Genomic DNA, 23,677 nt, shown 5'->3' with positions numbered 1-23,677 from the left:
TTGTGCAAACGCCATAAGACATAAAAAAAAACTATAAACATCTGGTATCGCCGTAATCGTATCGCCCCGCAGAATAAAGTGAATATGTCATTTATAGCGCACGGTGAACGCTGTAAAAAAAATTGAATAAAAAACAATAGTAAAATTGCTGTTTTTTTAGTCCCCACGCCACCTAAAATTAGAATAAAAACTGATCAAAAAGTCGCATGCACCCCAAGAAAACTACAATGGATTCCTCAAGGTCTCTAGTTTCCAAAAAGGGGTCACTTTTGGGGGGTTTCCACTGTTTTAGCACCACAAGACCTCTTCAAACCGGACATGGTGCCTAATAAATTTAATTAAATTAATTAAATGTCACCTCTACTTTGCTCTAAATTCCTGTGAAACACCTAAAGGGTTAATAAACTTTTTAAATGCTGTTGTGAATACTTTGAGGGGTCTAGTTTCTGAAATGGGGTGTTTGATAAGGGTGTCTAATATATGGGCCCCTCAAAGCAACTTCAGAACTGAGCTGGAAACTAAAAAATAAAATAAAAATGAGGCAATACTTCGCTTCTTACATTATATTGATAATGAGCTGTGCCCACCCCGAGATGACCCCAGTTTTGACCGTTTGTATAAACGGAGACCCCTATTAGACCATTTCAGTGCCCGGTTTTCCCAGCATTCACCCCCGAGAAGTGTATTTCTATAGATGAATCCCTGGTACATTTGAAAGGGAGGCTTCAATTCCGCGAGTACCTGCCGGGTAAGAGGGCAAGGTATGGCGTGAAGATGTATAAGCTGTGCGAGAGTGCATCAGGGTATACCTACAAATTTAGGATATATGAAGGGAAGGACACCAGTATTCAGCCCCCAGAATGCCCCCCCTTACTGGGAGTTAATACAAAAATTGTGTGGGATTTGGTGCACCCACTGCTGGACCAGGGTTACCACCTCTACCTGGATAATTTTTATACCGGCGTCCCACTCTTCAACTGCCTCGCTTCCAGAAGTCCTGCGGCATGCGGCACTGCTAGAAGAAACCTGAGAGGCCTCCCTAAGACTCTGCTTGGGCAAACACTCAGAAGGGGTGAGAGCAGGGCACATTCTAGCAGCAACATATTGTGTGTCAAGTACAAGGACAAGAGAGATGCCACACCAGTACCCATGTACCAGTACGAGGTACCAGTACAGAGACCCCCAAACCAGACTGCATCCTGGACTACAATAGGTACATGGGAGGGGTGGACTTGTCAGATCAAGTCCTGAAGCCTTACAGTACTTCTGGGAGCGGGCCCACACGCATCGTACCAGGGCAACAATTTTTAGGAGAAGTTCCCCAAACTGGCAAGAAGGGAAAAAGTCAAAAGAGGTGCCGAGTCTGCTATAAGAGGGCGATAAGGGATGACACAATATATCAATGTGACACGTGTCCCGAAAAACCAGAGCTCTGTATGAAAGAGTGTTTTAAAATTTATCATCCATCCCTTTATTTTTAATTTACCCCAGTTTTACTCGCTCTGATCCACTTTGCACAGCTTACCCCTCCTCATCTTTCCCCTCTGAGCCCTGCTGTGTGCCCAGGCAGCTGATAACAGCCACATGTAGGGTATTGCCGTACCCGGGAGAGCCAACATTACAGTTTATGAGGTGTATATCTCCGGTGGCGCATGCTGGGCACAATATATCGGACACTGAATTGGCATATATGTATAGAAAATTGCAAATTTCACTCTGCACCAACTGCTGCACATTATCTTTTACACAATACCTGTGGGGTCAAAATGCTCACTACACCTCTAGATGAATGCCTTAAAGGGTGTAGATTTTAAAACAGGGTCACTTCTTGGGGGTTTCAACTGTACTGATACCTTAGGGGCTTCTGCGTACAAGACTTAGCACCAGAAAAGCTCCAGTAGGCCAAATGGTGGTCCTTTCCTTCTGAGCCCTGCCGTGTGCCCAGGCAGCTAATAACAGCCACATGTAGGGTATTGCCGTACCCGGGAGAGCCCACATTACAGTTTATGGGGTGTATGTCTCCGGTGGCACATGCTGGGCACAATATATCGGACACTGACATGGCATATATATAGAAAATTGCAAATCTCACTCTGCACCATCTGCTGCGCATTATCTTTTACACAATACCTGTGGGGTCAAAATGCTCACTACACCTCTAGATGAATTCCTTAAGGGGTGTCGTTTTTAAAATGGGGTCACTTCTCGGGGGTTTCAACTGTACTGATACCTCAGGGGCTTCTGCACACTCGACTTAGCACCAGAAAATTTCCAGTAGGCCACATGGTGGTCCTTTCCTTCTGAGCCCTCCCATGGGCCCAAACGGCAGTTTATCACCACAAATAGGGTATTGCCGCACTCAGGACAAATTGGGCAACAAAATGCGGTATTTTATTCCTTGTGAAAATAAGAAATTTTGAGCCAAAACTACCTCTTATTGGAAAAAATATATTTTTTTTTAATTCACAGCCCAATTCAAATAAATTCTGTGAAAAAACTGTGGGGTCTAAATGGTCACAACACCCATAAATAAATTCTTTGAGGGGTGTAGTTTCCAAAATGGGGTGACTTCTGGTGGGTTTCCATTGCTTTGATACCTTTGGGGCTCTGCAAATGCGACATGGCACCCGAAAACCAATCCAGCAAAATCTGGGCTCCAAAGAACACATAGCGCTCCTTTCCTTCTGAGGCCTCCCATGGGCCCAAACGGCAGTTTATCACCACAAATGGGCTATTGCCGCACTCAGGACAAATTGGGCAACAAATTGGGGTATTTTATTCCTTGTGAAAATAAGAAATTTTGAGCCAAAACTACCTCTTATTGGAAAAAATTACATTTTTTTGAATTCACAGCCCAATTCAAATAAATTCTGTGAAAAAACTGTGGAGTCTAAATGGTCACAACACCCATAAATGAATTCCTTGAGGGGTGTAGTTTCCAAAATGGGGTCACTTCTGGTGGGTTTCCATTGCTTTGATACCTTTGGGGCTCTGCAAATGCGACATGGCACCCGAAAACCAATCCAGCAAAATCTGGGCTCCAAAGAACACATAGCGCTCCTTTCCTTCTAATACCTCCCATGGGCCCAAACGGCAGTTTATGGCCACAAATAGGGTATTGCCGCACTCAGGACAAATTTGGCAACAAAATGGGGTATTTTATTCGTTGTGAAAATAAGACATTTTGAGCCAAAACTACATCTTATTGGAAAAAAGTTTTTTTTTTAAATTCACAGCCCAATTCAAATAAGTTCTGTGAAAAAACTGTGGGGTCTAAATGGTCACAACACCCATAAATAAATTCCTTGAGGGGTTTTGTTTCCAAAATGGGGTCACTTCTGGTGGGTTTCCATTGCTTTGATACCTCTGAGGCTCTGCAAATGCGACATGGCACCCGAAAACCAATCCAGCAAAATCTGGACTCCTAAGAACACATAGCGCTCCTTTCCTTCTGAGGCCTCCCATGGGCCCAAACAGCAGTTTATCACCACAAATGGGGTATTGCCGCACTCAGGACAAATTGGGCAACAAAATGGGGCATTTTGTTCCCTGTGAAAATAAGAAATTCTGATCAAAAATGACATCTTATTGGAAAAATTGTCATTCTTTTAATTTCACAGCCCAATTCAAATACGCGCTGTGAAAAAACTACGGGGTCAAAATTGTAACAATAACCATAAATTAATTCCTTGAGGGGTGCAGTTTCCAAAATGGGGTCAGTTTTGGGGGATTCCTACTGTTTTGGCACCTCAACACCTCTCCAAACCTGGCATGCTGCCTAAAATATATGCTAATAAAAAAGCACCACCAAAATGCACTAGGTGCTTCTTTGCTTCTCGGGCTTGTGTTTTAGTCCACGAGCGCACTAGAGCCACATGTGGGACATTTCTAAAAACTGAAGAATCTGGACAATACATATTTAGTAGTGTTTCTCTGGTAAAACCTTCTTTGTTACAGAAAAAAAATAGAATAAAATTGAAATTCAGAAAGAAAAACGAAATTTGCAAATTTCACCTCCACTGTGCTTTAATTCCTGTGAAATGCCTGAAGGGTTAAAAAACTTTCTAAATGCTGTTTTGAATACTTTGAGGGGTCTAGTTTTTAAAATGTGGTGCTTTATGGGGGTTTCTAATACATAGGCCCCACAAATCCACTTCAGAACTGAACTGGTACCTTAAAAAAATGGCTTTTGAATTTTCTTAAAAATATGAGAAATTGCTGTTTATGTTCTAAGCCTTGTAACGTCCAAGAAAAATAAAATAATGTTCAAAAAACGATGCCAATCTAAAGTAGACATATGGGAAATGTGAACTAGTAACTATTTTGGGTGGTATATCCGTCTGTTTTTCAAGCAGATGCATTTAAATTCTGAAAAATGCTATTTTTTCTAAATTTTCTCTAAATTTTGCAATTTTTCTCAAATAAAGACTGAATATATCGACCAAATTTTACCACGAACATGAAGCCCAAAGTGTCACGAGAAAACAATCTCGGAATCGCTTGGATAGGTTTAAGCATTCCGACGTTATTACCACATAAAGTGAAATATGTCAGATTTGAAAAATGGGCTCTGAGCCTTAAGGCCAAAACTAGGCTGCGTCCTTAAGGGGTTAAACAGAAAGAGCAGCCTGTATGAATCAACTCAAATACCGACAGCACCCAAAATTCCCTAAGCAGCGATCATGGGTCTAATTCCTGCAAGCCTTGACCCGCGGGTCCTGCAGACAATGGAACTGACCTGGAGTCCTGCGTCCAGAATAAGCGTCGATAGATTAATATATCGCCAATGAAAAGAATGACAGGTGGATGACAAGACCATAAGAAACTTCAATAGAAAAGTCAAATCTTTCAAGAGAAAGATCAACATTTTCCTGAACCTGTAAGAATCGTCACCCTGGTGTTGTATTGTCTTTGGGAAACATCAACACTTCGGATTCCAGGTTTTGTTTTTTTTTAGGATAAAAGTAAAAAAAACCTCCACAGCTTCCCATAACTGCAGCACATGAAGTTATAACCCCCATATGGATATAGCTGTAAACCGTGGACCCACCAGAGGAGAGGACTACACGGCTTATTGTCAGCCGAAAAACGGCTGAAAAAAACGTAAGCTGAACGCCTCCTAACATCTGCCCATTGATTTCAATAGGAAAAACTGCGTTTCGTTTAGACGGGGCGGTTTTTTACGCGGCCATTTGAAAAAATGGCGCGTAAAAAAAACACCCCGTAAAAAGAAGTGCATGTCACTTCTTGAGCCATTTTTCATTGGGTCAATAGAAAAACAGCTAAAAAAACGCATCATGTTTAAAAAAACGTCTGAAAATCAGAGGCTGTTGTCCCTTGAAAACACTCCGTATGTTACAGCCGTTTTTAGTCTTGCGTGTGAACACGGCCTAAGGGCCCACTCAACTATATAGAACATGTACCACTCCACTTTTAATTTCATCATAGTCCTTATTGTTATCATTGTACATAGGACAGATCATCAAAAAGGTCTAATAGATCATTTGTGAATCATCCAATAAGAAACAGATCCTAGTGGAAAGTGATTGGCTCCAAAGACCTCCAAATGGGGGTGGCCCTTAGAGATACAGCAGAAGGCAATCATTGCGTTAGAGCCTAGGCCCCCCGGTGGATCCTCTGGCGGGCCAGTCTGACCCTGACTGTGAGTGTATGATCACACGGCATATTTTCGAGCCGTAAACGGACGAAAAATTGGAAGCCGGTCGCCTCTAAACATCTGCCTATTGATTTCAATGGGAAAAAGGGCATTCTGTTCCGACGGGGCATTTTTTTACGTAAAAAAACGCCCGCGAAAAAGAAGTGCACGTCAGTTCTTGAGCCATTTTTCATTGACTATAGAAAAACAGCTCCAAAAACGGCGGTAAAAAAAGCCGCGAAAAACGCGAGTTGCTAAGAAAACGTCTGTAACAATCACGCTGAATGGAGCAATAAATATAGGACATGGCATATACAGATTCCCTATAGCCGGTCATTAGATGCAGTGCCAGCTGTAGGCAGGGGGTGCAAATATTAGCAGAATGATGGCAGGATTATAGGTTTTCTTTTATAAACGTGAACACTTTGGTGAAGAAGCATTAAAACTTTTGCATGCAGCAGCATTGTACACAGAGATTATAAAAACATTGACCCTCCTGATGAACCCACCACCCTATGTCCCGGAGGAAAGAAGAGCAGTGTGAGCCTTGGGACGGTTCCTCCACATTGCCCATGGGTACGCTGCCCCTTCTATACACCAATCAGATTATTTCATTGGGGTAAAGGTTGAGGCGGGCAGGTCTGCAACCTCAAAAACAACACCCATTCCTTTCATATTGACATGAAGACCAGCACGGTCCTTGCTCCGGTGAACACCGCGGACGGCGCGCAGTCTCTTTTTTCCCAAAACCTACTCATCTCCCAAAGCCAATAAGCCTGATTGAAGCTGCCGGCAGAAGGTCACGCTCCATTTCGCACTAATAGATCCAGAGTTGGCGATTCAGTTTATTCAATGAGATGAAAGAAAAAAGGGTCAATGTCCGTCTTCCTAAAGAGCGAAGCAGGAACCCCTATAAACTACTGAGCATTTTGTCAACACTCATTGTAGGAAGACCGAATAAAGCCGCTGAGTGAGTGTCAAACACAACAAACAATCCGAGGATTACAATCTCAATGGAGAACGGGCAGAGGAATTTGATGCGGCCTAAAGCACTGATCATGGCAGACGCTCGTGCGCCATCCAGACGCTTTTAAGGTTAATTGAACGGTTTTCTGGGTTTTTTTTCTGTCTTTATTGGAAACAGAGGCGGCTTCATTCAATCCGGGGGACGCGCGCCAATGTATTCAAGGATCGAAGAGAAGGAGAGGTTCAGCCAAGTTGCATCTGTCAGAAATAAAGTTAGATCTGCATCTACTTCACGGCAGGATCTGAGACTGTGCTGCGATAAGTGTAAGGGGTAGAAGGTCGTATTTAAAGGGGATTTATGCGATACTACCTTCTACAATACTTTTTGCAATGTTTGCGTTTAATTTCCGGTTCGGTTTAAGATCTCTGCTTGCTGTCAGTGAATGAGAACATTTTTTTTATTCACATCCAGAGGCTGAAAAGCCATCCCCACAGTTGGATCCAGTCTTAACAATCCTCTGTGACCTTAACACATCAGCAGTACAACATTTCTGGATAGTTTGCTACAATGTATCAGTATAGAGTCCAGGAGCAGTGCGGATAAAACGATGGCAAACTCAGGTTTTAGGTTTGTAGTGGTTTTCAGATGCTTTCAGAGTGTAGATAGCCAAATTCAACTCGGCTTTCACGAAATTAAATTTTGCGTCACACGATCTCATACGGCGAAAATTTAATTAGCTAGAAAATTGGTATTCTGCATCAGAGAATAGTATTTTTGTAAAAAAAAAAAAGTGTCAAAAAATGGTATATTATGCTTTAAAATTAATTTTGGACTTACAAAACATAACTTTGTATTACAAAGTAGTATTCTGGATCACTAAATGGCTTTCAATGACATGAAATATAACAGGACTTGGATACAATGACCGCAAAGCAAATGATGCAATTAAAGCAGTAACCAGCAGGTGGGGATGTAGAGCACTTTTAATCTTAGATTACCCCCTTATTACACGCCAGTGATTTGTAGTCTTTTCAAGGGCTGCATCAACATATACCGGCAGTACAAATCCTATGTGCAACATTAATGTACATGTTTACATGCGTTATGTTTTCCATTCACCACACTAGGACTTGATAAACTCCCCTGTGGACGTTAAACAGGAGCCCCAAACCCGATTATCAGCCTGTCAATAACGCAGGGCTGTACAACACAATGTCTGCTCTAGACGAAAAAGAAAACAGAGGGTTATATAAAAACCAGACTGCAAAATCCATCATGCTCTCACCATACCGCAGCGCTCACTGGAAAATATAAGTCAGAGCAGAGAGCTATGGATTATTTAAGCAGCAGCCTCTGCCGTTCACAGGCCTATTTTCTAGCTTGTAAATTCTCAGAACCCATAGGAAATTGGAGTGTGCAACCCCAAGAATGATTAGAAAAACCTGGCCTGGGAAGGAGCGCTGGCACGAGACACGCAGGACACGTCTCCCTCTCCAGATCAGATTCTTTCGGTCTGTTTTCTTGCGGTGCTGGCAGACTCGGAGTAATGGGGAATTTGGATTAATAATAAAAGTGTGTGCTAGCAGAATGCTGACTTGGTGTTTTTCTATTAAGACACAAGGTGGTGGGTCTTAATTATTTGGATTTATATCTATTCTATAATATCTGCCATGCACGACCTGCACCCAGATGTGCCATACATTTTATGCAACGTGGGTACGATCCCTCAATACACAAAGAAGTGCTCTGCCTGTTCAGTCCCCAGACTACTGGAAGGTACAGTCATATCGGCTTCTGCTTAAAGTTCTAATAAACTTTGTATTCCGATCCCTCACCACTTTCAAGACCTTTGTTTGCTGTCAGTGAATAGGAATATTCAGAGGCTTGTCTATAATGCACCCGAAGTAGTCAAAGACTTAAAAGCTGGTGTGCGGTGGGGACTGGAAATGACCGGTGAAAACATCCAGTGACGTCTCGACCATCGGGAGTAACATCATCCTGCATTTAGATTGACTGGTAACTATGCAGTCATCTGTTTTCTTTGATATTTCTTTAGGGAACGTATTTGACCCTGATCAGTTGTGGCCGGGGTTGCCCAAAAAGTCCACTCAAAGGGTGACTCACCGGTACAAGTGGTGATTCATGGAAGTTGCACGGAAACGTTGGTGACACTTGGAACGGCCTTACATTTCTTTTATGTGAAGTTTTCCACATTTCTCTGCAATTCTAGGACTTACACAGTTCATTTCCTTGTTAGGCCCCTCGCACACGACCGATGTGCCACTCGAGCTGTTTTTGACGGCATCCGAGTAGCAACCAATAGTCTTTACGGACCCACTTTGACGGGTGAATTGGGCCCGTGGGCATGAGCAGTTAGGCCTCGTGCCCACTTCAGTTTTTTTCGTCAGGGTGCTATCCGTTTTTTAAACAGATAGCACCCTACACATTCATTTCAATGGGGCCATGCACACTTCCGTTGTTTCAACGGAACCGTGCGGCCGTTCCATCAAAATCAGTGCAGGTCCTACTCCGAGCAGCGACAACGAGCTGCACACGGAAGCCATTCGCGTGCGGTCCGTGATTCACGGAACTGTCATTAGCGTCCGTTCAACGGCCCACGGAATTGTGCATGAGGCCTTAGTCTGATGTGTGATTCTCTTTATTATTGCATTCAGCAGAAAATGTAACGGATTTGCTGCATTAAATACATAGTATATTGGAAGATTGAATAATAAAAAGTTCTGCAACTTTAAAATATACTTTGTGATTTAATGCCCATTAAAAGGACTGGAACCATTGAAAAGCTAAAAAAAAATAAATCAACCCACTAAGCCTAGTCCTGTTCACGCAGTTGCTGGGGTTGTTACAATGTGTTAGTCTTAGGCCTCAAATCGGACAGCCGTGTTCGGTCCGTAATATACGACTGTATGTCGGAAGTATTTCCCAGACCGGACACAGTTCAGGAAGTCGGGCTCCTAGCATTATGGACATCTATGTCCCTGCCTCCCCCCGGGAATAACTGTCCCATACTGAAAACATGCCTACAGTATGGGAAAGTATTCCCACGGGAAGACAGGGACCCCTAGCACCATAGATAACTATACATCCGTATATCATGGGCCGAACACGGCCGTCTGAATAAGGTGTGCCAAAATCGCACACAAAATCACAAAATCACAGCCAAAATCGGAACGTGTAAAAGGACCCATCGCTAATAGAAACAGAAGAACATATCCCAGTCCTGGACTCCAGACCTACTCAAGAATAGATAAGGACAGGATATCAGGCTCTGAATGTAAACAAGAGTGCTCCCATTCACTGACTGCAAGCAACCTTGAAAGGGGTGACCAACTGAAAGAAAGTATGATAGAAAGTTATAGAACTTCTCACTATAAAATGATTACGCTCTATTTACATAAGACTAGATATGGCCTTTAATTTTAACTTAGTGACTTCTACCACTTGCAGTACCCCTCTTCACCACTGATGGTTTACACTGGGCGATTATCGGGCAGACGAGGCTTCATATAAAGCGCGTTGCTGATAATTGCGCTGTGCAAACAGTGGAACGATCAGCAGATGAACGAGCAAACGCTTATTCATCTGCTGATCGTATCGTTTAAAGAAAGTGAAATATTATCATTGTCGGCACATCTTGTGTGTAAGCAGGGAGACGCGCTGCCGACATGATAATAATGTATGAGGACGAGTGATCGGAATCCATAGCTCCGTGTGATCGGAGCAAACGAGTGCCGATCAACGATGTCTCATTTATCGGCGCTCGCTGCACCGTCCGCTTTTAAAAGGTCCTTTAGAAACCGGTGCAACACCCCATTTCTTATTTATCTAGGACGGGCAACAATTAAAAGACAAAAATTATATCATTTCTGAGCCATAAAATAAATCTATTTCCCCAAAGTGCTACTGCCCTTTAACCACATGTGAGCTGAATAAACGTCTATCCATATCCGTGAAGTACAAACACTATGGAGCAATTATGTATCTAGATGACAGGATCACAAAGGAAATCTAAACACTATGGAGCAATTATGTATCTAGATCACAGGATCACAAGGGAAATCTAAACACTATGGAGCAATTATGTATCTAGATGACAGGATCACAAGGGAAAGCAGCGATGAGGTTAAAGTGAATATTTGCCGCTTATACTCAGGACCTGGCTTATCCACAAAGGTTCCATTCAATTGGCTTCGATTCCTCTCCTGAGGTTTTCTTCTTATTACTCAGAGGAAAAATCTTGAAATGAATTTTATTTGATAACCATCTGAAGATAAAATTACCCTGGATGGTGAGACTACGGACACGGCACAATTACGTCAATAGGATCCGTTTGTAAATACCTGCGATCTGGATGTTTCCGCTCGCCGAGAAGGTCGTCTTGGGAACAAAAATACACTCAATATTTTATATCTCGCTGCCAGAGTAAGCTATAAATACCCTAATAAACACCCCAAATAGATTACCAAATGGGACCAAAACAGGGAAAAGAAGGAGGAAGGTGCGTCGGGACCAGGGCAATAACAAGGGACGGATAGTAGCATCATGTAACAATCTTCTGAGCGCGCATATTGGCAAGAAACGAGAAACGACAGGAAGTGACGATCTCCCGATCCTTACCTTCTTGCGTCCGTCTTTCTTCACACGCGACTTGGACGAGCAGATGTTGTGCTTGGTGGATTTAAAAGACTCCAACCTTCGTTTCATGTTCTGCTGGAAAACCTCTTTTTCCTGCCGTTCCTGCTCGTCCTGGGTCATAAAATGGCGACTGTAGCTGGCTTTGCACTATAAAGACAAGTCCTTGTGAAGGTCAATTCAACGACAGAAACACTTTATAAAATAGGTAACAATTCGCACCATCCTGCGTGGCTTGTAGAGGCTGCCCCTGAGAACATGATGCATGACCGCGTCTTCTCTATCCCTCCCACTGCGCACGGTGTCAATGGCCTGAAGATCCAGACACGCTTTGCTCCCGTTTTCCCTCCTAGGATGAAAAAAATAAAACAAAGAAAAAGTGAGATTAACAGATGAACAAACTTTTTGACTGACTGATTGAGTGATGTCATGTGGTGATGTCACTAGGGGTTCCCCCTCTGCAGACTAATAGTAGGTAAAGATGAAATACAAACTGTGTTAACTATTGCAAGTACGGATGAGTGAAGCAATACAAACAAGATGTAATATGGCTCCTTACAGAAGGTTGGTCACTGAAGTCTCGGACATGGATGCTCGGCTCGGCATGGACGGTAACGACAGTCTATCTGGTGACACTATATGACCTCCCTATAAGACAGTGTTATTAACACGATTAGTAGGAAGGAGGTGAACAGTAAGTTTATGTGCACATGGCTTATTTTCGTAAACGACCGAAAAATCGGAAGCAGAACGCCTCCAAACATCTGCCCATGGATTTCAATGAGAAAAACGGCGTCCTGTTCCGATGGGCCGTTTTTAGAAACGGACGCGTAAAAAAACGCCAGTGAAAAAGAAGTACATGTCACTTCTTGAGCCGTTTTTGATTAACTCTATAGAAAAACAGCTCCAAAAACGTCAGTGAAAAACGCTAGTTTGCTTAAAAAACGGCTGAAAATCAGGAGCGGTTGTCCCTTGAAAACAGCTCCGTATTTTCAGATGTTTTTTAGTAAGCGTGTGAACATACCCTGAGCTGTTTTTAATCTGTTTTTTCTATAGCGTCAATGAGAAACGGCTCCAAAAACGGCTCAAGTGACATGCACTTTTTAAAAACGGGCGCGTAAAAAAAAACAGCCCGTTGGAACAGAAAGCCATATTTCCCATTGAAATCATAGGGCAGAAATGATACGTCCGCAAATAAGCCGTGCGCACATACCCTAAAGGCCCATTTAGACGAGCGTATTCAGATTCCAATGCCAACGAGCAAGCGTGCAGAATAATCACGTAATGTAAATAGTTGACGTGGACTAGCGATAAAACGCTTGTTGAAGGTGCAAATAATCGCTTATGCAAACATAAATAATCGCTGGCCGATCTGACTTTGCGGTATGTAAATATGAATCGTTTTGATGGACGGGCGACATGTGACGTTGTCAAATAGGCGACCAAACAATTTATTTTTAACAATTGTTGAGATAACAGTGTGCAAATTCTTGTCCGGAATCTCTTTTCGATCGCAGGTCGCTAATACGGATATCTGCTCGTGTAAATGGACCTTTAGCGGATGCAGAGGAAGATTTTTAAAAATGAACACAGAATAATACAGGTGATGTCCATAGAAACTGATCAGGTGGTCTCAAAAAGATGGTTGGTTGGAAAAAATACACAAAATGTATGTCCTGAGGAATTTATTTGCACAGAAGAAAAAATATTTAAATTGATTTCCGAACACAATAACAAAAAAAAGGAAAGCGAAGACTTCGGGCCGGTTCACATCACCGTTCATTTCCGTTCCGGGGTTCCGTCAGAGGGTTCCGTCGGGTGAACCCCCGCAACGGAAAGTGAAAGTGAAACCACAGCTTCCGATCTCAATGGTGACGGAAACATCGCCAATGGTTTCCGTTCGTCACCATTCCGGCTGGTTTCCGGTTTTCCGACGGAATCAATAGCGGAGTCGACTACGGTATTGATTCCGTCAAAACGACGGAACTTACGGTTTCCGTTTGTTTCAGTCAGGGCTCAGTTCATGGCTTCCCCTGACGGAAGACTCAGACGTAACCCAGTCGTGACGCAAATGTGAAATAAGCCTAAACAGATTTGCTATTCCGAACTCTAGGTAAGCCGGGTAAGGCCCTTTTCAGACAACAGGGATAATCAGCCGTGCGACGGACGTTGTTTTTTTTTCTTTTTTAACGGCCGTCACACGGCAGCATTAAAATCAATGCAAGTCTATGGGGCTATTCACACGGCCGTTTCTTTTTAACATGTCCTATTTTTGCCCGTTTTCCCGGATCACTCAATAGACTCAAGTTTATGAGGGATCCGGGAGAAAACGGATCCCGCACGGGTGCAAATCGGCCGTTATTTACGGCTAAATTGACACCCGGTCGTTTGGCTGTGCCCTTAGACTGCCTGTCCAAGGAGACGTGATTTTTTTTTTCTTTTTTTGGGGGAGATGCTCGTAAATCTAAATACACAATATACATTTAAATCCTTCCAGTATATAGTTCTGGAAATACTAGGAACAATTCACACATGAGCCCTCGGTCTTCACTAGTAAGGTATAAATGTTTCCCAGTCCTGACTCATTGTCCATCTGGGCAGGAAATCTATTTTTGAGTTGGTATAATTGGGGATGGGACCCGTGCTGTTCCGGGTAAGCAGATGCAGGATTATTGCACGCTCATCGGGCTCTGCTGAATACTTCATCTCTAGGTGCTTTAATTTCCACAAATTTGACAACATTTTTGTTCAAACTTTTGGGCCTAATTTTCTATTTTGCGCCCAATAAAATAATTTGCCAGTTTTATGTTCATAAAGCTCATTCGTTGTATAATAAAAACTTTTGTAACTATTCTTTGTTTTTCAATTTTCCAGCCATTCAAAATGTGTTTGTGGTCTGTGAATGGAAACATTCTTGAAAAAAACAGGGTATGAAAATCCGCCTTCACCTAGTCCTGTTCCAACAGGTGATGGCGTTGTGATTTATTTTTCTTGTCCTGACAAGGCTTATAGCTTTTAGGGTATGTGCACACACACTAATTACGTCCGTAATTGACGGACGTATTTCGGCCGCAAGTACCGGACCGAACTCAGTGCAGGGAGCCGGGCTCCTAGCATCATAGTTATGTACGATGCTAGGAGTCCCTGCCTCGCTGCAGGACAACTGTCCCGTACTGAAAACATGATTACAGTACGGGACAGTTGTCCTGCAGCAAGGCAGGGACTCCTAGCGTCGTACATAAGTATGATGCTAGGAGCCCGGCTCCCTGCACTGTGTTCGGTCCGGTACTTGCGGCCGAAATACGTCCGTCAATTACGGACGTAATTAGTGTGTGTGCACATACCCTTACCTACACAGTTACATTGTAACAAGCCCCACAGCTGGGTGAGCGGGACTAGGTCGGGCCATATTATTGTAAACAATGGGGATCTTGAAAATAATGAGGAATTCAAACACAAAAGTATAAAGCAAAGTTGTGAAATTTTTCATCATATGTTATATATCATTTATTTACATAAAACCAGGGAAATACTGTAATTATAGCAAGTATAACATGAAGTCGGGGCAGTTTGTATGTTATTCTAGCAAATGTGACTGGTTACACACACACCAAAAAAATAAAATAAAAAATAAATTACAAAAAAATCGACATTTACAAAAAGACCCAAATTGGGTTACGCACAACATTTCTGCCTGCACTTCATCTAATATACATTAGGAGGGAGGGGATTCTAAGTAACAGGACCCATACGAGATACTCGCGGAATCGTACGGTTGCCCCAACATGTCAGATTCGGCAGGAGAGAGTAACATTGGAGGGACACTTTAGGCTGTGTTCACACGGGGCGGATATGCTGCGCAAAAGCATGCAGCATAGCCGCCCTGTGCGCCGCAGGGAGTTCCGGTCGAAAAAGCGCAGCAAACTGTGGTGCAGTTTTTCAGTCTGTGATTGGCTGCGGCAGTCACATGGGATGAAACGTCATCCCAGGAGGCTGCGCTGGAGGGAGGAACACGTTTTTTTTTTGTTGTTGTTTCTGAATTGCGTTTCTTGCGGTGGAATCGCTACGAACCCGCCGCAAAAAACGCATAAACTGCTATTTGTTGCGGGATATACCTCCCATTGAATTCAATGGGGAAAACCCTTCAACAAATAAGCAGCGTTTGTATTCTGCTGCGGATTTTCCACAACTTTACGGAAAAACCGCAGTATTTATGCAGCGTGTGAACTGACTCTTGGGGTGGAGTGCTTGGTGTATACCTGATCTGCCAGACTCAATGCATCCCGAATATTCAGCTTGTAGCAAACCTCCCATATCTCATCCTTGATCCGATACGCAGATTTTCTCATCAGAAGTTGACTCAGGTACTTCTTATCAAAATGCTCCCACCTATGACATCCAAGGAAAATTAAATGACATCGGAAAAAAGAAAATATATGATGTATAATCCGGTCTATTAATAAAACGCACAAATGAATCATTGTAACTTGTCTATAACTTTTTAATAAACTTTGTTTCAATTTCTCACCATTTTAAGGCCGGGTTCACACAGAGTTTTTTGCAGGAGGAAATTCTGCCTCAAAATTCCATTTGGAATTTTGAGGCAGATTTTGCTCTGCCTGCACGCCGATTTTCGCTGCGTTTTTCGCCCGCAGCCATTGAGCACCGTGGGCATAAAACGCTGCGAAATACGCTTTCTCTGCCTCCCATTGATGTCACGGGCGTAAACGCCTGAAGATGGGGCATGTCCCTTCTTTGTCCCGCAAGCCGGTTTTACCGCTGGCGGCAAAAAACCGCCTCCGCCTCTGATTGAAATCAATGGGAGGCATTTTCGGACGTTCTTTGGCGCGTTTTGCGGCGCGGTTTCCGCGTCAAAAAACTCTGTGTGAACTCACCCTTAGGCTAAGTTCACACGGAGTATTTTGGGGGAGGAATATCTGCCTCAAAGCTCCAAACGGAATTTTGAGGCAGATATTCCTCCCCCAAAATACTCCGTGTGAATAGCAATTATCGCGCCGTTTTTCGCCCGCGGCCATTGAGCGCCGCGGGCATAAAACACGCTTTCTCCTGCCTCCCATTGAAGTCAATGGGAGGTCGGACGCGGAAGCGCCCGAAGATAGGGCATGTCGCTTCTTTTTCCCGCGAGGCAGTTTTACTGCTCGCGGGAAAAAGACGCCGACGCCTCCCATTGAAATCAATGGGAGGCGTTCTCGGGCCGTTTCTGCCGAGTTTTGCGACGCGGTTTCCGCGTCAAAAAACTCGGCAAAAGACCCCGTGTGAACACAGCCTTAGACTGTTTTGCACAGAGGATTGTCTAGACCTGATGCAATTGTGATAAAGCCATCAGTTGTGAAAAGTATAAGGGCCCATGTACACGACCGTATTTGTCATAAGGAATTACGGACCCATTCATTTCTATGGGCTACGGACATCTTTCTGTATTTTTATGGCTGGGTGTCCGTTCCATAGAAATGATCCGTAAAATATAGAACATGTCCTATTCTTGACGGTAATTACGGCACGGACTCCCCATAGAAGTCTATGGGCTCTTCCGGAATTACGGCGGCTACAGTTGTGCACCAGTAGCCGCCCGCAATTCCGGAAGCGTTGCTAAGCAAGGACAGATTTGCCGATGTTGCACATTTGTAGTTTTATTTTTGCGGCTCCGTATATACGGATGCATTATGGACCGTATTTGTGGATACCGTTCCGTATATGCGGATAAGTTGTGGATGACTACAGATCCGTATTTACGGATGGATGGAAACACGTTCGTGTGCATGGGGCCTTAGGCCATTATGGGTCTTTAACCACTGGATGTAGGCAAAAACGTTCCATCCATTGACAGCTAGCAGAGATGGTGAGGAATTGAAACACAGTGTATTAGAAAGTTGCAGAACATTTTATTTTACAATAGTTGAGCTTGATTTACTTCAAAATGAAAAACCCCATGTAATGTTTGACTAACATGGCCCTGAAAGTACGCAGCGCTGTCGTAGTTGAGGCGCACCATGACTGTTGCTCGGAACTGCCCGACAGGTGCAAAACAATGCTAATGAGATACGCTGCAACAAGATGTGATATCACAGCGCTGACATTGTGTTACATTATGGTCATTGCTTTACATATGATGTCCCCCTTGTCAGGTCAGGCACACTATGAACACAATAAGAGATGTTTTAGGCTGTGTTCACATCACCGTTGCCCTTCCGTTGAGGGGTTCCGTCGGAGGCTTCTGTCAGGTTAACCCCTCAACGGAAAGGCAAACTGAAACCTCAGCTTCCGTTTCCCTCGCCATTGAGCTCAATGGTGACGGAAACGTTGCTAAAGGTCTACGTTCATCCCTGTTGTGACAGGGTTCCGTTGTTTTGACGGAATCAAGAGCGCAGTCGACTGTGCTATTGGTTCCGTCAAGGACAACGGAACCCTGTCACAACGGTGACAAGCGGAAACCATTAGCAACGTTTCCGTCAGACATTAGCGCTGCATATGAGCTATGTAATTGTGCATCATGCATTATTTGAGGGTTCACTTACTTGTCTCTCCAATGATGGTAGCCATGGTGACCAATTATGTCCTCAACGGCAGCCATAATGTGGTCAAAGGCCTGAAGAGAGAAAACGTCAACACTTTTACATGACTACAAATAATACTATATAAAAGTATTTTTTCTTAAAGTAGAACTATCAGACGTAGTTAATGTGATTCCTTTTAGTGTATGTGAGAACGTGGAAGCAATTTTCTAATATCTTACTCCTTTCCGGAGTTATCAGTACAGCCAAAACCCTGGAGCGCCTCTGCCCCTGTGTCCTCATGACCACACCTCCTCTGCCCCTGTGTCCTCATGACCACACCTCCTCTGCCCCTGTGTCCTCATGACCACACCTCCTCTGCCAGTGTCCTCATGACCACACCTCCTCTGCCCGTGTCCTCATGACCACACCTCCTCTGCCCGTGTCCTCATGACCACACCTCCTCTGCCCGTGTCCTCATGACCACACCTCCTCTGCCCGTGTCCTCATGACCACACCTCCTCTGCCCGTGTCCTCATGACCACACCTCCTCTGCCCGTGTCCTCATGACCACACCTCCTCTGCCCGTGTCCTCATGACCACACCTCCTCTGCCCGTGTCCTCATGACCACACCTCCTCTGCCCGTGTCCTCATGACCACACCTCCTCTGCCCGTGTCCTCATGACCACACCTCCTCTGCCCGTGTCCTCTTGACAACACCCCCCCTGCCCCTGTGTCCTCATGACACCACCTCTGCCCCTGTGTACTCATGACACCATCTCTGTCCCTGTGTCCTCATGACCACACATCCTCTGCCCCGGTGTCCTCATGACAACACCACCTCTGCCCCTGTGTCCTCATGACCACACCTCCTCTGCCCCTGTGTCCTCATGACCACACCTCCCCTGCCCCTGTGTCCTCATGACCACACCTCCTCTGCCCGTGTCCTCATGACCACACCTCCTCTGCCCGTGTCCTCATGACCACACCTCCTCTGCCCGTGTCCTCATGACAACACCCCCCCTGCCCCTGTGTCCTCATGACACCACCTCTGCCCCTGTGTCCTCATGACACCACCTCTGCCCCTGTGTCCTCATGACCACACCTCCTCTGCCCCGGTGTCCTCATGACAACACCACCTCTGCCCCTGTGTCCTCATGACCACACCTCCTCTGCCCCTGTGTCCTCATGACCACACCTCCTCTGCCCCGGTGTCCTCATGACCACACCTCCTCTGCCCCGGTGTCCTCATGACCACACCTCCTCTGCCCGTGTCCTCATGACCACACCACCTCTGCCCCTGTGTCCTCATGACCACACCTCCTCTGCCCGTGTCCTCATGACCACACCTCCTCTGCCCCTGTGTCCTCATGACACCTCCTCTGCCCGTGTCCTCATGACACCTCCTCTGCCCGTGTCCTCATGACACCTCCTCTGCCCGTGTCCTCATGACACCTCCTCTGCCCGTGTCCTCATGACACCTCCTCTGCCCGTGTCCTCATGACACCTCCTCTGCCCCTGTGTCCTCATGACACCACCTCTGCCCCTGTGTCCTCATGACCACACCTCCTCTGCCCCTGTGTCCTCATGACAACACCTCTGCCCGTGTCCTCATGGAGGTGTTGTCATGAGGACACAGGGGCAGAGGAGGTGTGGTCATGAGGACACAGGGGCAGGGGGTGTGTGGTCATGAGGACACGGGCAGGGGGGGTGTGGTCATGAGGACACAGGGGCAGAGGTGGTGTCATGAGGACACAGGGGCAGAGGTGGTGTCATGAGGACACAGGGGCAGAGGTGGTGTCATGAGGACACAGGGGCAGGGGGGGTGTTGTCATGAGGACACGGGCAGAGGAGGTGTGGTCATGAGGACACTGGCAGAGGAGGTGTGGTCATGAGAACACAGGGGCAGAGGAGGTGTTCTCATGAGGACACAGGGGCAGAGGAGGTGGTGTCATGAGGACACAGGGGCAGAGGAGGTGTGGTCATGAGGACACAGGGGCAGAGGTGGTGTCATGAGGACACAGGGGCAGGGGGTGTGTGGTCATGAGGACACGGGCAGGGGGGGTGTGGTCATGAGGACACAGGGGCAGAGGTGGTGTCATGAGGACACAGGGGCAGGGGGGGTGTCATGAGGACACAGGGGCAGGGGGGGTGTTGTCATGAGGACACGGGCAGAGGAGGTGTGGTCATGAGAACACAGGGGCAGAGGAGGTGTTCTCATGAGGACACAGGGGCAGAGGAGGTGGTGTCATGAGGACACAGGGGCAGAGGAGGTGTGGTCATGAGGACACAGGGGCAGAGGTGGTGTCATGAGGACACAGGGGCAGGGGGTGTGTGGTCATGAGGACACGGGCAGGGGGGGTGTGGTCATGAGGACACAGGGGCAGAGGTGGTGTCATGAGGACACAGGGGCAGAGGTGGTGTCATGAGGACACAGGGGCAGGGGGGGTGTTGTCATGAGGACACAGGGGCAGAGGTGGTGTCATGAGGACACAGGGGCAGAGGTGGTGTCATGAGGACACAGGGGCAGGGGGGGTGTTGTCATGAGGACACGGGCAGAGGAGGTGTGGTCATGAGGACACTGGCAGAGGAGGTGTGGTCATGAGAACACAGGGGCAGAGGAGGTGTTCTCATGAGGACACAGGGGCAGAGGAGGTGGTGTCATGAGGACACAGGGGCAGAGGAGGTGTGGTCATGAGGACACAGGGGCAGAGGTGGTGTCATGAGGACACAGGGGCAGGGGGTGTGTGGTCATGAGGACACGGGCAGGGGGGGTGTGGTCATGAGGACACAGGGGCAGAGGTGGTGTCATGAGGACACAGGGGCAGGGGGGGTGTCATGAGGACACAGGGGCAGGGGGGGTGTCATGAGGACACAGGGGCAGGGGGGGTGTTGTCATGAGGACACGGGCAGAGGAGGTGTGGTCATGAGGACACTGGCAGAGGAGGTGTGGTCATGAGAACACAGGGGCAGAGGAGGTGTTCTCATGAGGACACAGGGGCAGAGGAGGTGGTGTCATGAGGACACAGGGGCAGAGGAGATGTTGAATCTAAAGCATTATGATCGATGTTGGTGTAATTGGAATCCACACATTGCCTTAAATAATTCTAGACAAGTCCAGGACACAGGCAAAAAGACCTTGTTCACACGGTGCAGATTTTGCATGTATTTTTTAAGTCAAAACCAGGAACGGAACTTAAACAGAAGAAATATATAAAGAAAGGCCTTATTAGGTTTGTTCTCCTGGATCCAATTCTGGTTTGGGCTTAATAAATGCAGGCAAAATAGGCAGCAAATCTGCACTTTATGAACAAGGCCTTACAGGCAATGGACACGATGCGTATTACGTGCGGTTTTGCCGTGTGTAATTGCATGCGGCAAAACCGCAGCGTAATACAGTACCAGCATAGGCAATGAGATTCCAGGCAATCCCATGTCCACGCTGCGGTCATTTTCTGGACGTAAATTGACCCGCGGTGCGTATTTTCTAAACCGCGGCATGTCAATTTATCCCGCGATTCCTTCTCACTAGTTCTTGGGACATATGCAGCAAAACCCGCAGCACCACTGGCCCTTTCATGGCCATATCCAAAAATAACTCTGAGCATTCTCCAAGCCATTATGATGTGATATTCTCTTCTTCGCTCTCATATCTCTATCTAGATCTCTCCTCCTCCTCCTCCTCCAAACCTCAGAAAAGCTGACCCTGGCTCTGCGGTTTGCGGAGGACACTTAATTAGATGGCATGGATGATTTGCTGGGGCTGGAGGATGAACAGCTGTTATGGTTGAAGATCTTACGTGCTCGTGTAATTCTTCACTTAGCGTTGGCTTGTGGTGGTCTCGTCTCTTCACTTTTAGCCACTTGACAAGAGGTTTGATGGTCAGACCCTGAAATAGAAGATGGAAGCATTTTAATTTTTGATCAAGTATTTATTTATGACAGACTCCATCTATTTAGTAATAAAACTTCACCTACTACTAAGCTCACTGAAAACCTTGGGTTGTTCCAGTTCATTTGAGGAGAACATGTGCTCACCAGAACTTCGGAGTCCAGTGACATACGAAAAGCCATGATAAATGCTTCTCATAATATGAGTGGAGAAATCAGATATGGAATGAGACTTATAAATACGAGAGAACAGTAAGCGGAGTGATGACACCTAATGCCAGGCAGCTGCTGTAAAGGCTAAGATGATCTTTGTTGAGGACCACTGGAATGTACCAGCATTGTATGATCTGATATTAAAGAGGACTGTACTTTCTCAAAACTTTGAATATGTCATAGAGACATATCAGAAGATTTTATTGGTGGAGGTCTGTGTGCAGAGACCCCCACCATCGCTTAGTTGAGTGCTCTACAACGTCGACTGTGATCGGTGCTCCTTATGAGGTATGTTCACACGGGCTATTTTCAGCCGTTTGTAGGCAGAACGCCTACAAACATCTGCCCATTGATTTAAATGGGAAATACGGCAATCTGTTTCGAAGGGGCGTTTTGTTTTTTTATGCCCGATTTTCAAAAAACTGTGCGTAAAAAAACGCCCCGTAAAAACATTCATTGCCTCAATAGAAAACAGCTCCAAAAACGGCTGTAAAAAAACAAAATTGTTGCGGAAAATTAGCGGTGCGAGTCGTTACCCTAAATGTGTAAATAGGTTTCTAGGAACGTAATTTCCGGGTATCTTCGGCAATTGCAAAACTACAACTCCCAGTTGGCTGCACGGTTGGCCATTGATCATGATAGGCCAAACATACAGCCCTGGTAAAATACGGAATAGCACTGCGAGGAGACGTGATGGCTTTGCATTTCCGTAGTGGCGCTGTTACTTCGCTCTAGTGATTGGCGAAGATTACAGCGGTCGGACCACTACCGATTGTACATTGAGGTCATGTGGTTTCCGTTCGTTTCAGTCAGGGCTCCGTTCTAATGGAAAGCAACGACGGAACGCCAGAACAGAACACTGACGCAGGTGTGAACGCAGCCTAAGCAAGGTCAATCATGTTTTAAATGAAAAATATTATAATCAAATAATTCAGACACATGGGATTTGCTTCAATTCTGACCATCTGCAAAACATTTCTCCTCCTGGGACCTGCTTTACTCGGGGGCCACGGACTGATAAATAGATTCCCATTACTTATTGTATCCGCACTAAATAACCGGGATGATAAATAGATATGTGACACCCATTGTTGCTCCCCAGACAGGAGATGTCTCTGATTAGCAAACTGGTTAGCAAAGGTTGAAAGCTGAAATTATAGACGGCGGCCGCTGGAACCACAAAGGGAGAGAACAAAATTAAAAATAAAATAATAATAATAATACCTTATGTCAAACAGAATCCAATATAAGGAAGCTTTATGCTGCGATCCAAAGCCAAACAAAAGAATATTATGTGCTCCATTGTGTCGTATCCTCAAAAGATTCCAAGCTGGCCGGAACAATGATTGCATCGAACAAACCAGGTTTCTCATAGGGTTTGTCACCCAGCTTTCCCATGCTCCAGAACGGCACATCTGCCTAGTTATGTAGCGATACATTCCTCTGATTATGTAGGCAGATTGACTTTTCAGAGCTCTTGGAAAGCTGGGTAACAACCGGTGAGGAAGCTGTAATGGCGAACATGTCAATTGTCACACAACTATCCCACAAAACAAATCACAGCCTATTCTCACTGCGTTTATGGTAATCTTTTGACATGTTGGGAAAGAGTTTCTCTACATAATTATATATATACAGCTGGTATAACCTGGGGATCTTCTGTATATAATTATATATGTACAACTGGTATAAGTTATACATCTTCTTGTATATAGTGATATGGAGCATGCTGGTATAACCTGGGTATCTTCTGTATATAATTATATATGTACAGCTGGTATAAG

General features: G+C 45.4%; 1 protein-coding gene across 1 annotated transcript in view; it reads right to left on the bottom strand.

Moving 5' to 3' along the window:
* Nucleotides 1-23,677, bottom strand: part of SLC9A5 (solute carrier family 9 member A5) — a 70,712-nt gene that overhangs the window by 5,212 nt on the left and 41,823 nt on the right. Inside the window, exons 8-13 of the mRNA XM_075838369.1 lie at nucleotides 21,590-21,679; nucleotides 17,813-17,883; nucleotides 15,536-15,665; nucleotides 11,836-11,924; nucleotides 11,499-11,625; nucleotides 11,262-11,426 (exon numbers count right to left, since the gene is read on the bottom strand). Of these exons, the coding sequence (XP_075694484.1) occupies nucleotides 11,262-11,426; nucleotides 11,499-11,625; nucleotides 11,836-11,924; nucleotides 15,536-15,665; nucleotides 17,813-17,883; nucleotides 21,590-21,679 (672 nt within the window). The remainder of the gene's footprint in view (nucleotides 1-11,261; nucleotides 11,427-11,498; nucleotides 11,626-11,835; nucleotides 11,925-15,535; nucleotides 15,666-17,812; nucleotides 17,884-21,589; nucleotides 21,680-23,677) is intronic.

The sequence above is a fragment of the Rhinoderma darwinii genome, chromosome 9 (genome assembly GCF_050947455.1).
Source record: "Rhinoderma darwinii isolate aRhiDar2 chromosome 9, aRhiDar2.hap1, whole genome shotgun sequence".
In the NCBI taxonomy this organism is placed as follows: Eukaryota; Metazoa; Chordata; class Amphibia; order Anura; family Rhinodermatidae; genus Rhinoderma; species Rhinoderma darwinii.
The sequence above is the reverse complement of the archived record's forward strand: the minus strand, read 5'-3'. Positions and strand labels throughout refer to the sequence as shown.